This window comes from Drosophila melanogaster, chromosome 2R (assembly GCF_000001215.4).
Source record: "Drosophila melanogaster chromosome 2R".
In the NCBI taxonomy this organism is placed as follows: domain Eukaryota; kingdom Metazoa; phylum Arthropoda; class Insecta; order Diptera; family Drosophilidae; genus Drosophila; species Drosophila melanogaster.
The window spans coordinates 9,996,797-10,009,646 of record NT_033778.4 but is presented as its reverse complement, the minus strand read 5'-3'; the positions used below and the strand labels follow the sequence as shown (position 1 = coordinate 10,009,646).

At 41.4% G+C, this 12,850-nt stretch overlaps 1 protein-coding gene across 4 annotated transcripts in view, besides 1 other annotated feature; it reads left to right on the top strand.

Moving 5' to 3' along the window:
- The window catches only part of Pka-R2 (Protein kinase, cAMP-dependent, regulatory subunit type 2), a 32,153-nt gene that overhangs the window by 16,396 nt on the left and 2,907 nt on the right, over positions 1 to 12,850 (top strand). For 2 of the 4 annotated variants that reach the window (NM_165723.4, NM_078947.4), the window contains exons 3-9: positions 4,270 to 4,490; positions 9,732 to 9,913; positions 10,122 to 10,222; positions 10,845 to 10,940; positions 11,085 to 11,232; positions 11,301 to 11,376; positions 11,758 to 11,943. In NM_165723.4, the coding sequence (NP_724860.2) occupies positions 4,277 to 4,490; positions 9,732 to 9,913; positions 10,122 to 10,222; positions 10,845 to 10,940; positions 11,085 to 11,232; positions 11,301 to 11,376; positions 11,758 to 11,943 (1,003 nt within the window). In that variant the 5' untranslated portion in view covers positions 4,270 to 4,276. Of the gene's footprint in view, positions 1 to 4,269; positions 4,491 to 9,731; positions 9,914 to 10,121; positions 10,223 to 10,844; positions 10,941 to 11,084; positions 11,233 to 11,300; positions 11,377 to 11,757; positions 11,944 to 12,095; positions 12,686 to 12,850 lie in introns of those variants that run through there. The other 2 variants (NM_001103781.3, NM_001103782.2) reach the window with 2 other exon arrangements.
- Positions 2,637 to 3,741: a mobile genetic element.

Genomic DNA, 12,850 nt, shown 5'->3' with positions numbered 1-12,850 from the left:
GGCAAAAGGTCGGGCATCCCGAGGATGTCCACCACCCACTGTGGGTGGCCAACGTCGACGGTGGGTGGGTGCGGTTAGGTGCTTTCACCTTTCACCACCACCTGCATCTATGTACACCTGCGGCTGCAGTAAAAATGACATTAAAATGAAAGTCATATGCACATGGTTAACTCGCCACGCATAACCAAGCCGTAATCATTTTGATGGCCCTCCGGATGGAGGATAGCATCGGGTCCTCCGTGGGTGCAACAGTTTACCATGTGGCTGGGTGTGCTGGCAAAATTAGTTTGCCTTAATCCCATAAAGCGCTGCCACCGTTGATGATGACCATAATGACCATAATGACGATAATGATGATGCTGGCCAGCGGATAGAGACGCGAACCGAACCGAAACTCGGGATATTCCATTAGGGGAATGGGTATGCGAGTGCGAATGCGAATGCAAAACGCGAATATAAATGAACATTTTAATGGAAATGACAACGTAAAACAGATGCAGCTAAAGTACGATAGAAATATAGATACCCAGCGAAATTCCATCAACTGTTTTTCGTCGAAAAAAAAGAACTTCCATTCCCATTTGAATAGCTTATAGCCCATAATAAAGTTGCTTTTTATAGAACGTAATCGATAAATGAAGAAGAGGTTACACCAGAAGAAGATTTGCATTTGCATTCGAGCTTCAAAGTATTTAGTTATTTTACAAAAAATTCCACTATTTGCAATACTTTTTGGCTGGTGTTTTTCATTTTCCAGTGCGAAAAGCGCAATCTAGTCAAATGTGATTAGTCGATAAAAAGTCATAAAGACCCCTGGCTGTAATCAAGTTATTATCTTTATTTTTTTTTATGAAATTTAATCAGCTTAACTCAGTTAAATTCGTAGGTTGCGCGTATTAAAGTCTGAGTCAGCTGACTTGGCTCGATTTACGAATGTGTAGATATTTCTATACTCGTATATACTCGTATATTCCGTCTATAACTGCCGGCGAAATGGTTGTGCATTTTTTTTTTTTACCTTCCTTTACCGGCAGCTGCGGAAATTGTGAGGAAATGAAAATGGTTTAACTTTTCTTTCTTGTGTGCTCTCCGTTAACTTTTCTATTTATATTTTTTTTTTTTTTTGCCAACCACCTCGCACCCAAATCCTTGACTGCTGTGGGTGGAAAAGCGAGAAAAGCGAGGGGCCGGCCGGTGGACTTTTCATTCAGCCTCTTATTACTCGAGCCCAACTATTTATAGCTTCTCAGTTGTCTGTGCAATTGCCGTTCGTGTGATTGCAGTGCGTTGAGTGAACCACCTTGACCCACTCTAATTGCAATTGCACCGCCTAATGTCCAATGCTCTCAGCCGAGCCAAAAGCAAAAAGCAAATAAAAAGTGAAAAACTGAGCAAAAAAAAAAACAAAAAGTCAGTCAATAGTCGGCTTTTGGCCAGGCCAATCAGTTGGGGGCACTTAAACGCCCAATTGGTTATTGAGTCGATAGATATTTCAATTAAATTTTCATCGCAATCGCGACTTGTTTGGTGGGCGGAGCAAACCTTTATTAGTTTTAAATATTTATTTGTTCCAATGCAGGCCGCAGGGCAAGTTGAATATTAATGAACCTAATTGAAAAAGTTCGGATGAAACAACAGCGAACAGAAGAACAATAACCCAAAGTATTTTGCGCAGCCAGGAATTAATTTTCAAATTAGGGCGAATAAATGTTGTGGGCAAAAGTTGCTGAAAGCCTCCAGGAAATCATACCATTCCCTGGGCCAAGTCTCAATACTCAATTTACATAATTACGCACATTTGACGGAAACTTATAAATATTTATGCCGATGCTTAAAATTTAAGTTACTTGTTGGTTGTGCAGACGACAAAATGTAAAAAAAGGGGGCAGATTTCTAGGATAAAACCAGCGGGGCTGAGAAATAAGGTCTACAATTAATTCACAGGCAGGAAAGTGAGTTCATGTACAAGTAAACTCTTCAGATATTTAAATATCTTAAAATAATGATATAGGAAGATTTTTCTAACCCATAATCAGCAAAATGGGAACTTTATGGTACGCAGTGTTTGCAACTGCTTAGATAAATGTGTTATAATAATTCCTTGGTTATCTACAGTGAATCACATCACAACACTCATTACTCAAACAATAACCATTCGCTATCTGTGGCGACTAAAAGTGTTTTATAAGCACGTTTTTAAATGCATCAGCAGTTGCGACCTCATGTAGCCTTTTACTGCGAATCGAAAAGACTACGCCATCGAAAGCAATTTCTATAAAAATAAAGAAACCCAAGTGAAAAGTGAATTACTCGTAAATTATATTTGTCGCAGCTCGTTTTTGGGTAGAACTGAAATTTAACATGAATCTCACGTCAGTCGTTTCGCCGAACGACCCAGTCAAACCAAAATCTCAAATTGTGCAATGTTGAATCATGAGCCATGAGCAGAGTTCGGCTTGGATTTGGATTTGGATTGATGGACGGACGGGTGGTGGTGATGAGAAACACGGTGATGATGGATCGGATCAGGGGATGCGGGCGGGTAATTGCCACCCAAATGAGCGACAGCCAGCAGGTGACCACTGGCCGCAGGTCGAACTCGGAATACCATCCAATGCCGCATCTGTCCCTGAAACCAAAGACACTAGAATAACAAGATGCGTAACGGCCATACATTGGTTTGGCACTATGCAGCCACTTTTTTGGTGACGGCCAAAATTACTCTCTTTCGGCTCACTCCCGCTGAGAGCGTAAGAAATCTAAAAATATAATTTGCTTGCTTGTGTGAGTAAAAACAAGAGACGAGAACGCGTATAAGTGTGCGTGTTGTGCTAGAAGACGATTTTCGGGCCGAAATCAATTCTGATCGAAGAAACGAATTTACATGGTACATATTAGGGTAGTTTTTGCCAATTTCCTAGCAATATGATAAAATAAAAAAATTTTTAAAAATTCGCGCCCTGAATATTATAATTTTAAAGCTTTTTAAATTTGTTTGTTAAAATCGCCGCTCGAATTAGCTACCGTTTACACATTTATATTTATGTTTAATTCTAATTTGTCTCTCATCTGACAATTTTTTAAAAGCGAAATATTTTTTTTGAAACACTTTTAATGTTAATGTTACATCATATTAAGTCAAATGATTTAATAAATATACTAAATAAGTAAATATGATAACTGTTTATTGCAAAAGTAATATCAAAGACACTAGAATTATTCTAGTGTCTTTACTTTGTTCATATCTTGAGGCACGAAGTGCGGACACAAGCACTCAACAATCATTTCCTTATTAATTTTTCACACGCCGCAAGATGAATACTCTAATGACAAATATTCTAATATAAAGCCATTTTTGAAATGTATTTTTTTGATAATATGTACATAGATTTGGCTATTTCTAACCTATTTTCAAATAATAATAACGTTAAGGCAATGCAAAACAAGAATTTTTCGCATGGTGCCAATTGATCAAAAATAATATAGATTGAAAGTCTAAGAACTTCTGAGGTGAAGGGCATATTTTGTCAAATTTACAATGCATGAGCATACGTGTGCACACATACAGTTGTCTGCTATCACTTTGTGCGTTGAAAAGAGCTGTTCGCTGTAGCGCTCTTCGCTCTCTCGCTCTCTAACAAAAATTCGAGAGAGCCTGGAGCCACCTCTAGAGCCACGGCCAAAAAATCGTGTGCCAAAAAATCGTATGGCGTTACGCATCTTGTTATTCTAGGGTCTTTGCTGAAACCCAAATGGATTCACACTTTTCGGGTGTCCCATTGCACTTGCAGTGAATCAAATGAGTGCCGAGCATCGCTTTCAGTACTTTTCCATGTATTTCCACTCGAATCAGTTGTGCATGAAACTATGTTTCTGATATCTCTTGGCGAAAGCGGATAAGTGTGTGCATATTAATTAAATAAATAAGATTCAAGGTGATTACATGGATGGATTTACTCTTTGTAGCAAAACTATAAAGAGTCTATAAAGAAAGGTGACAGGTTAATCATTACATGTCGCAGTTTTTAGCTTATTTAAACTGTGTTAAATTAACAAATTGACAAGAACAAGATGTTTATGCATACACCAAATGGCTGAGCTACTGACCATTAAGTCATATTTATTTCGCAGTATATTTAGAAAATCGAATACGATCTGCCTACTTTATGCTGTTCTTTCAAAATGTGAATCAATCTAATACTTACACATTCATATACGAATATATTCACATTCAATTAAGCACAATCCTCTTGCACTTCCTTTTTGCAGCACAAATATGTCGAGCGATTCGAGTCGAAGGATCCAGGTGCCCGAGGAGCTGAAGGAGGTGCTGCTGCAGTTCTCGATCTCCTTTCTGGTGGAACAACCGCCGGATGTGATCGATTACGCTGTGGAGTACTTCACCAAACTGCAGTCGGAACGCCCGAGCGTCTCTCACACGGATCAAAGCACCGATGACCAGCTGAGCGTCAACTCACAGGATGCCGATGGTAAGTGGAGTGTTCTACTTTATTCGAGCAGCTTCTTTAAGCTGCCGGAATCCGTTGTGCTCCTCTTCTTTTTTTTTCTATTTTCGTTTACAAAGCAATTCGATTGCGTGTCCTGTCAACTTTTTCTTGGCTTAACTGCCAGCCCAAAGTCCTCTACATTTTGCATTTTCTGCTGCTGCGTGTTGGAAAATTCCTGCCGGGGATAGTTAAAAAGTGCAACTACATACACATACACATACTTTTTTCAGAGCTCTTTTCACCCAGTCCGTGCTCCATTTCCGGCCAAGCGATTTTCCATGAACTACTGCGTAGTGGATGCAAATCTCTGTCAATTCGGTTCGACATATAGACAATCTGCTGGTGTAATTCCCCCGACAATTCTGGCCAATTTTTTTGGCCATGAATAGGTCGGGGGAAATCAAGATTTATTTGGCTGGCCGAAATTGAAAAGTTTTTTCCGTGCCTCAGATGATTTTACCATCCTTTCGAGCTTTTTCCTGCGGCACGTGTTCAGATAATTAGCCTGGGCCACGCATATGGCCATAAATCGTTGGGCTCCCACCACGAGCATACAAAATAAGAAATTAAATAATGATGCTGATGAAGCTTTGGCCGCGTTCAATTTGCTCCTGATCCTGCTCCAGATTCTGCTCCCGTTTCTGCCCCACTGGGTGGGCCTCCTCTGTCTGCGGGCTTTTGTTCACAGCTTCCTTTTGCGTGTTTATCTTCCGGTTAATCAAACACGCAGCCCTCGAGGGAGGAGGCGGACGACGCCATGTCAAGTGGGTGGACTGCCGGCCGGGCGGACTTGGGGTGGCAGATAAAATGGGGCACACTGCTGCTGTCATTAAAAATCTATTAATTGTGCACACAGCAGACCGAAGAGCTGAGCCAACTTGCAGCTGCCAATCCTTTTGCTACTTGAATACTAGATCCACTCACAGTCAGACTTTCAAAACGCCAACTAGCTTGTGTCAGTTGAAGGGGCTTTAACTAGGTTGAAGGATTATATTATAAAGATTATACATCTATATCTTGCTTAAAAAGTAACTGAATGATAAACTTGTACTTACTCTACTCATAAGTTACAACACAAAAGATCAAACTTTAAAAGGTATTAAAGGAGATGCTTTCTCATATATACAAAATATATTTTAGATAGCTTGCTGGAAACATATAGTTAATTAATGGATACATTTAAATTGTGGAAAACTTTCCATTTGTAATCCATTTCGATAACTAGTGCCTGCTAGAACCACCAAACTTCCAGCATATTCATTCCGGATTCAAAAGCATTATAGTTTTAGACCTTTGTCTCACTATTAACGTCTGGCTGCCATGGCCAACTTCATCCGCTTTGGATGCCCAGTGAAGCCAGCGAAATTGCTTCCAGCTTCTGCCAGCAACTGAAGCGAAAATGGCACGCAAATAGCTACTGGCCACGCCCAGTCCCAGCCCAACCGCCCACTTACCAGGCTTTTCCGCCCTCTTGGATTTCCCATCGATCGGAATCTGTATTTTTGTGCTTTGATGTCTATTCGTGGCCGGAAACCTTGCAGAACAGTTTCTGTTTAACTTTGGGCTTTAAACTTGCTGAGACATTAATATCGCGCATACGCCGCGTAGGCCTTTGTGGCTCAATAAGGTGTGTGTGTGTGTGTGTGTGTGTGTGTTTTGGCAGGTGGTCAAAGGTATGCGCTTGGCATGGTACATTTTATTAACACTCCCGTTGGCCACAGCATCAAACCGAGGTAAAAAGCAGGAGCAACGGGCGGATGGATGAGCGTATGGCCAGGCTATGGGCAGGCAGAGGGTTATGTTTTGCAGGACTTGCTGGACCAGTGAAGCATACTGATGAACAGCTCAGCAGCCGCATACGCTTCATCGGGCACACAGGGCGCATGACACGCCCCGTGGGAAGGGGGCGGTGGTTTATACTTGAGGGGTGCGGGGGCTGGGCGGTTGTCGAGTGGAGTGAGTTACATTTCAACATTATTGACATGCCAGCAGCGTTTGTGGCAGGACTCCAGGCTGGCACTCGGTGGCCCAACCTGAACGGAAATGCCATCTCTTTCCTTTCATCCATCCTATTTGCTCTGCAACGGAGCGTCCTCCTGTTGCGCTTAATAATAATGTGTATATGAATGCTTATATGAAAAAGCTGAGGGAATGCTCATGTTAATCAAGACAAAGCAAAGTGGTGCTGCTATTTATAACGCAGCACGGAAAGAATTTAGATGGGTGTCATTGTTTGTACGGAATGATAATAATATGTACGATGGATATGCTTAAAATGTATTAAACTAAAGCTTTGAAACGTCTTTTTAGCAGCTGTTTTCCTGTAAATAAGTGTTATTTCCAGTACAATAGATCGTTTTGTTTGCGAAACCAAGTGTTGTCCAACTGGGGGGTCTTTTCTCTCAGTGCTTAGCCAACAAAGCGACAGACAGCTGGCACACACCCACCCACACACACACACACACACACACACACACACAGGGAGCTGTATAAATAGACGGCCGACTAACACTGGACCGCTTGAGTGGCGTGTTGGGCTGCCTACTTACAGGCACTATTTCCGCCTTGGTTTGACGTTTGCCTGTCATCAGCGACTCCAGCGGACGTGGATGGCGATGTGGTTGGTGATGCTGCGATGCGGCGATGCTGTGCCTCTTGTGGCACCATTGGCACTTTCAGTCGCTCGCAGGACGTCACAAGGATAGCACGCACATCCAAAACCGTCCTTCAGTCGGTTTGTCACTCAGTTTTTGAGCCCGTTTGCCTGTTGGCCAGGCATTCATTTATTCACTCATTCATCCATTCATTCATTCCGGCTCACGTCATCAGCGTCGGAAGTTGTCGTCCTATATAAAAATATATATACATATATATCTCGATCTCTCGTTGCCGTCACTCGCAGTCGTTCTCGTTGCTATTGTTTCACTCCGCTAATGAAATTAATGTAGACAACTTTTTATTTGCCATCCTTAATTGAATTCCCCAGCTTATTTGCCTGAGTGCATGTGTGTTTGTGAAGCAAGAAACTTACTTAATTGAAATACTTTCGGTGCATCAATTACCAAATGATATTCAAAGTTTTGCCAGCGTACTGAGTTGACATCTAAAATCTTTCAAATCTAAATATTTCCCGTAAGCAAAACACTTTGCCTCAATTAGTTTTCGTTTTTGACCAAAGCAAGGATTTAGCTTAGTATACAATCTGATTTCAATTTGAATACCAAAGAAGAAGTTGCACTTTATTTTAGAGTGTTAATTACTTTTCAGTTGCAAAGAAAGATCTAAATCTAAAGATGATAAAGTTCAATCTTGTGATGGTCTCAAAACAACATCGAATAAATATTTTGAAAAATATTGTGCGCAGTTTTGACTAGATAGTTCCATGTTGAAAAATCAAATATCCCATAAATAAGGAAACGTAAGTTTATGTGATTGATAGACGTTTGCAAATCTTCTTCTAATTACCAGACTGTAAATCAGAAATCTCAACATACCTTGCACATTCGGCTGCAATACAAACCAGAACAGATCACGGAGGCAATTGCCATCCAAGATTTCGAACGTGGGCGTCTCTACTGCTCCACACACAATGCAAACAGACAGACTAGACGGACGAGATGGGTGTATATACATACAGGGCTTGGATAAATACTTATCTGGAGGGGAAATGGACGTGCACTTGTCCCGTCTAGGTTTACAATTTTTGTGGCCTTTGGCGTTTAGGTAAACTTGAGGGAAATCCAGAATGCGTGCCTGGGAAACTGTTGCGTAATTGCATCATTAGGTTGACACTCTAACTGGCAACTTGACACGACTGTGAGTGCAAAACTGCGGGCTGCAGTGTAAACATTTTGTGCCAATCCAAATACAAAACCAAATCTGAATCCGAATCAGAAACCGAATCAGCAACAGAACTATGTGATTTTGATGTGGTGGAACACACAGAACACACATATATACAAACATTTTCGACTGACTTGCTGAAGGCTTTGCCAAACATTCGAGTGCATAAATATTTATTACGCATACGCAGCGTGTGACGGGAAAGCCAAGCGCTCGGTGCTTGCGCTGGATTTGTATGGTTTTTTTCACTCTTTTTTTTTGCGTCTACATACATCATTCACCTTGGGTTACATACACACCCAACACATTTTTATTTCTACTTATTTTTAAACGTGTTCATGCCTAACTGGTTTTTATTTTCGCGCTCGTTGCAAACGATTTGAAATCGTAACTAAATTCGGAAACACGCACAGAAAGCAGCACTAGTGCAATTGAAAATGTCCACTCAGGTGTCTGGTAATTTATTGGCTGGTGAGTAGTGGCTTTGCTTTGCTTTGCTTGGCCAAAGCAAAAACCGAATTTCGTTGACCAAAAATACATACAGTGTGTAGACAAAAACATGAGCACTTAAGGTGTTGTTGTGCTCGGTTTGAATGTATAATTACAGCAATCGGTTTTGCGGTCATGTGAACCTGGGCAAACATTTAAATATCTGTAGCAGGCAGGGAAGTGAAACGATCAGCCTTGATTGCCTCGCATGTTTTAACAAATATTCTGTCAGCTGGACAATGCCTCATATTTGTGCTGTTTCTGAAAGGCATTCTGCGAACTATAGTACATATCTGGGATTGTCACACGCAAAAAAAGGTCAAAGAGTTCGCCAACCCATTCTAATTTTAGCAGTGACTCTGATGTTTTAAAGTGTGGAACACAATGGAAAACAGATTCAAATTGTTTTTTGTTTGGAAAAACAAACAAATAAATATGTTATAATTCTATAAAGGTACATCAAAGCTGTATCGAATTCAATTTCACTTAATAGCCGGGTAATAACTTTCTTTAAAAATATCTTAATATCTGATAATATCTTAATATCTGGAAATGAATCTTTTCCGGTGTAAAAGCCTGAAGCTGAGTGAAAAATTTGTGCAGATGCTTTCTGGGTTTTCCGTACATGGCTCTAAATTCCATTGGATTATGCTGCCTGTCGTTGATATGCGAGCTCCTCTGCAGTTTCATTTGAATTGCAATTGTGGCGCAGCATGAGATGTGCCAGACCAGCAGATTCCAGGCTGATGCCAGTGCCCAGATAGCTGGGCATTTTGTCGTTCATTAAATGAAGATGTTGCCCTTCCATGGGAAACACTTTGAGAGGCACTCAATAAACAATATATACCATATGTCTGATTTATGATTTCGTTTCGTTTCATTGTGATTCAGCGGAACCACCAGTGATGGCCAGCTCGCGTCGCAAATCAGTTTTCGCCGAGGCCTACGATCCGGAGGCGGATGACGACGATGATGGCGCCACCGCCGTGTTCCCCAAGACAGATGAGCAGCGCGCCCGGCTGGTCGAGTCGGTGAAGAACGTCCTCCTCTTCCGATCCCTCGAGAAGGAGCAGGTTCGCATCTATACACTACATAAATCATAAGTCTCTCGGGGGATGGAAAAGAAGCAGGCATACACGCATCAGTGTTTAACCCGAATAAGTGTCTGCCTGCGGTTTTCCTTTTTGCGGGGGATTATCCCCCATCAAGCTGGCTTCCCTTCCCGCGCTCCACCAAAAACACACCCACACCATGCCCCTTGTAACTGATTTGTTTTCGCAGATGAACCAAGTCCTGGATGCCATGTTCGAGCGAAAGGTTCAGCCGGGTGACTTTATCATCCGCCAGGGTGACGACGGCGATAACTTTTATGTTATTGAATCGTAAGTAAAACAAAACAAATTTCAATCAAACTCCATGAATTATGCACACTTTCTGTTTGCCAAAAGTTAACGTGAAGTTGTGGTAACTTCCTGATTTTGTTTGGGCTATCTTAAGCTTGGCATCGATATGGAAGTACTCTCTTTAAAATTATTGCAAACCTGTTTAGAAAAATGATAAGCTTTACTATGGTACTAATACTATGGTATTTTGTGGCATTTCACTTTGAATAAAACAAATATTTGTTTAAATTCATCAATGCTGCAGATATAAGCGCAACTTCGTGCTACAGCAAAGAACAACATAAACCGCAATCGAGCAAATTTTCCATATATATTGTATATATGGATGCGAATTAACCATTTTAGAATGGACTCAAAGAACTTTAACCGCAAAATTACTCACGCTGGCAAGAGAAAGCTCATTCATTTGCGAGCGGCTTAATTAATTCGTGTTTGAATGCGAATTAGTATTTGATATGGCAATTAATGAGTACTTGCATATTGATGAGCACACATACACGCAGCGCATCAATTATAAATTGCATTCAATTAATGTGGATTTTTCGTGCTTTCCCGATAACCTCGTAACCCCCGCATTTTTCACTTATCCCTTTTCTCACAGTGGCGTCTACAAAGTCTATATTAATGACAAGCACATTAACACCTACAATCACACTGGACTCTTCGGTGAATTAGCGCTGCTCTACAATATGCCCAGGTATGTGCGACTCTCGTATTTGATCGATTCATTTAGTCAAATTTTCCGCGCTGTCTGAGCCACAATTACAATGTGCTAATGGCTGTATACATAAGTATATATATATGCATAGACATGTCTCTAATGTTGAACTTAAATATCTAGAGCGGCCACCGTGCAGGCGGAAACGAGTGGTCTACTTTGGGCCATGGATCGCCAGACCTTCCGCCGCATCCTCTTGAAGTCGGCCTTCAGGAAGCGGAAAATGTACGAGGAGCTGTTGAACAGCGTGCCCATGCTGAAGGCCTTGCAGGTGAGTCCCTTCGGTCCCATTGCTCCCCCAATCGATATCATATATCACCCATCTCTCTTGTGCTCCAGAACTACGAACGCATGAATCTGGCGGATGCCTTGGTTTCGAAGAGCTACGACAATGGCGAACGCATCATCAAACAGGGTAAGTGAATGGCAAAGTTCGGGGACCAACTCCCTGAGGTGAATCAACGTGCAATCTTTGCTATTTTTCTGTGGATTGTGTAATTCAATTTTGCGAGGAATAGAAATTAAACCGATGGAATGGTAAAGAAAACCAAAAACCTCAAGGGAAACCTTTTAAATTGTTATAATTATTTATTAATAATCTTGGGATTTAATGGAATTAATTCGCAATTTATTGTGATTTCCATAAAATGTTTATTTCATACCCGCAAAAATATAACTACTTAAATATATCATCACTTTAAGCTGCAAAGATTGGTTGAACTTTAGAAAAAAAAAGAGTTTCCTCTCTACCTTTTGGAGCCCTCCTAATGTCAGCGATTTTTTGACCGATTCCCAGGTGACGCCGCCGACGGCATGTACTTCATTGAGGAGGGAACGGTGTCCGTGCGCATGGACCAGGACGACGCCGAGGTGGAGATCTCCCAGCTGGGCAAGGGACAGTACTTCGGCGAGCTGGCGCTGGTGACACATCGACCCCGGGCAGCATCCGTCTACGCCACGGGCGGCGTCGTCAAGCTAGCATGTGAGTGTCCTGGCCGGCGGAATGGCTACACGGAAAGCGTTTCAGTCGATCCCCCGCTTGACCTAATCCCTAATGCTTTTGTTCTTTGTTTGTTCTTTGTCCCGTCCACGTCCCATGCCCCATTCCTCGTATGTTTTGTGCACTGTGTGTAGTCCTGGATGTTATTTGCTTCGAACGCTTAATGGGAAAGTGTAGTGGGGGCATTCAGCGTAGCATTAGTGGATATCGCTATCTGGAACAGGATCTGCGCGAATATTTCGGCAACTTGCCGCTTAATTAGCTTTGTAGTTGTAGAAGTAGTAGTAGTAATAGTTGGAATCCCATTTTCATGGCCCTAATTGATTGATCAAAATTGATTTAAGTCTCAAAGATGGATTTAAAGTTTTTCGCAAGTTGCTAAGACATGCGGTCATGAAAATGGGTCCTTTAATTAAAAAAAAATATACATTAAATTTATATAATTTAACTCAAAAATCCGTCCAGTCCTAGACACAGAGGCCTTTGAGCGCATCATGGGCTTCCTGACCGATGTACTCAAGCGCAATATCGTGATCTATGAGCAAATGTTCACCGACATGGCCCGCCGTAATACGAATTTGTGAAGAAATCAGTTTGAAGCGTTCTTATTTGTATAGTTTATTTTATTCCAAATTTGCAATTGTACCATATACCATCATTCAAATCAAACCAGAGCTATACAAAATTTAAGAAAGTAAATAAAGCCAGTTTCGTTCCGACACACACGCACAAGATGTTACATGTTATGGGAACATCCACATCATTCCTGAAATTAAACCCACAGCACTATGAAAATTTCAATGTCTGAAGCTGACACAGGCACTAAAGGTTGATGGATCGGTAAGAGATCGAAATGCAGATGATATAGTGGGGCCTGTGGTGATCAAGA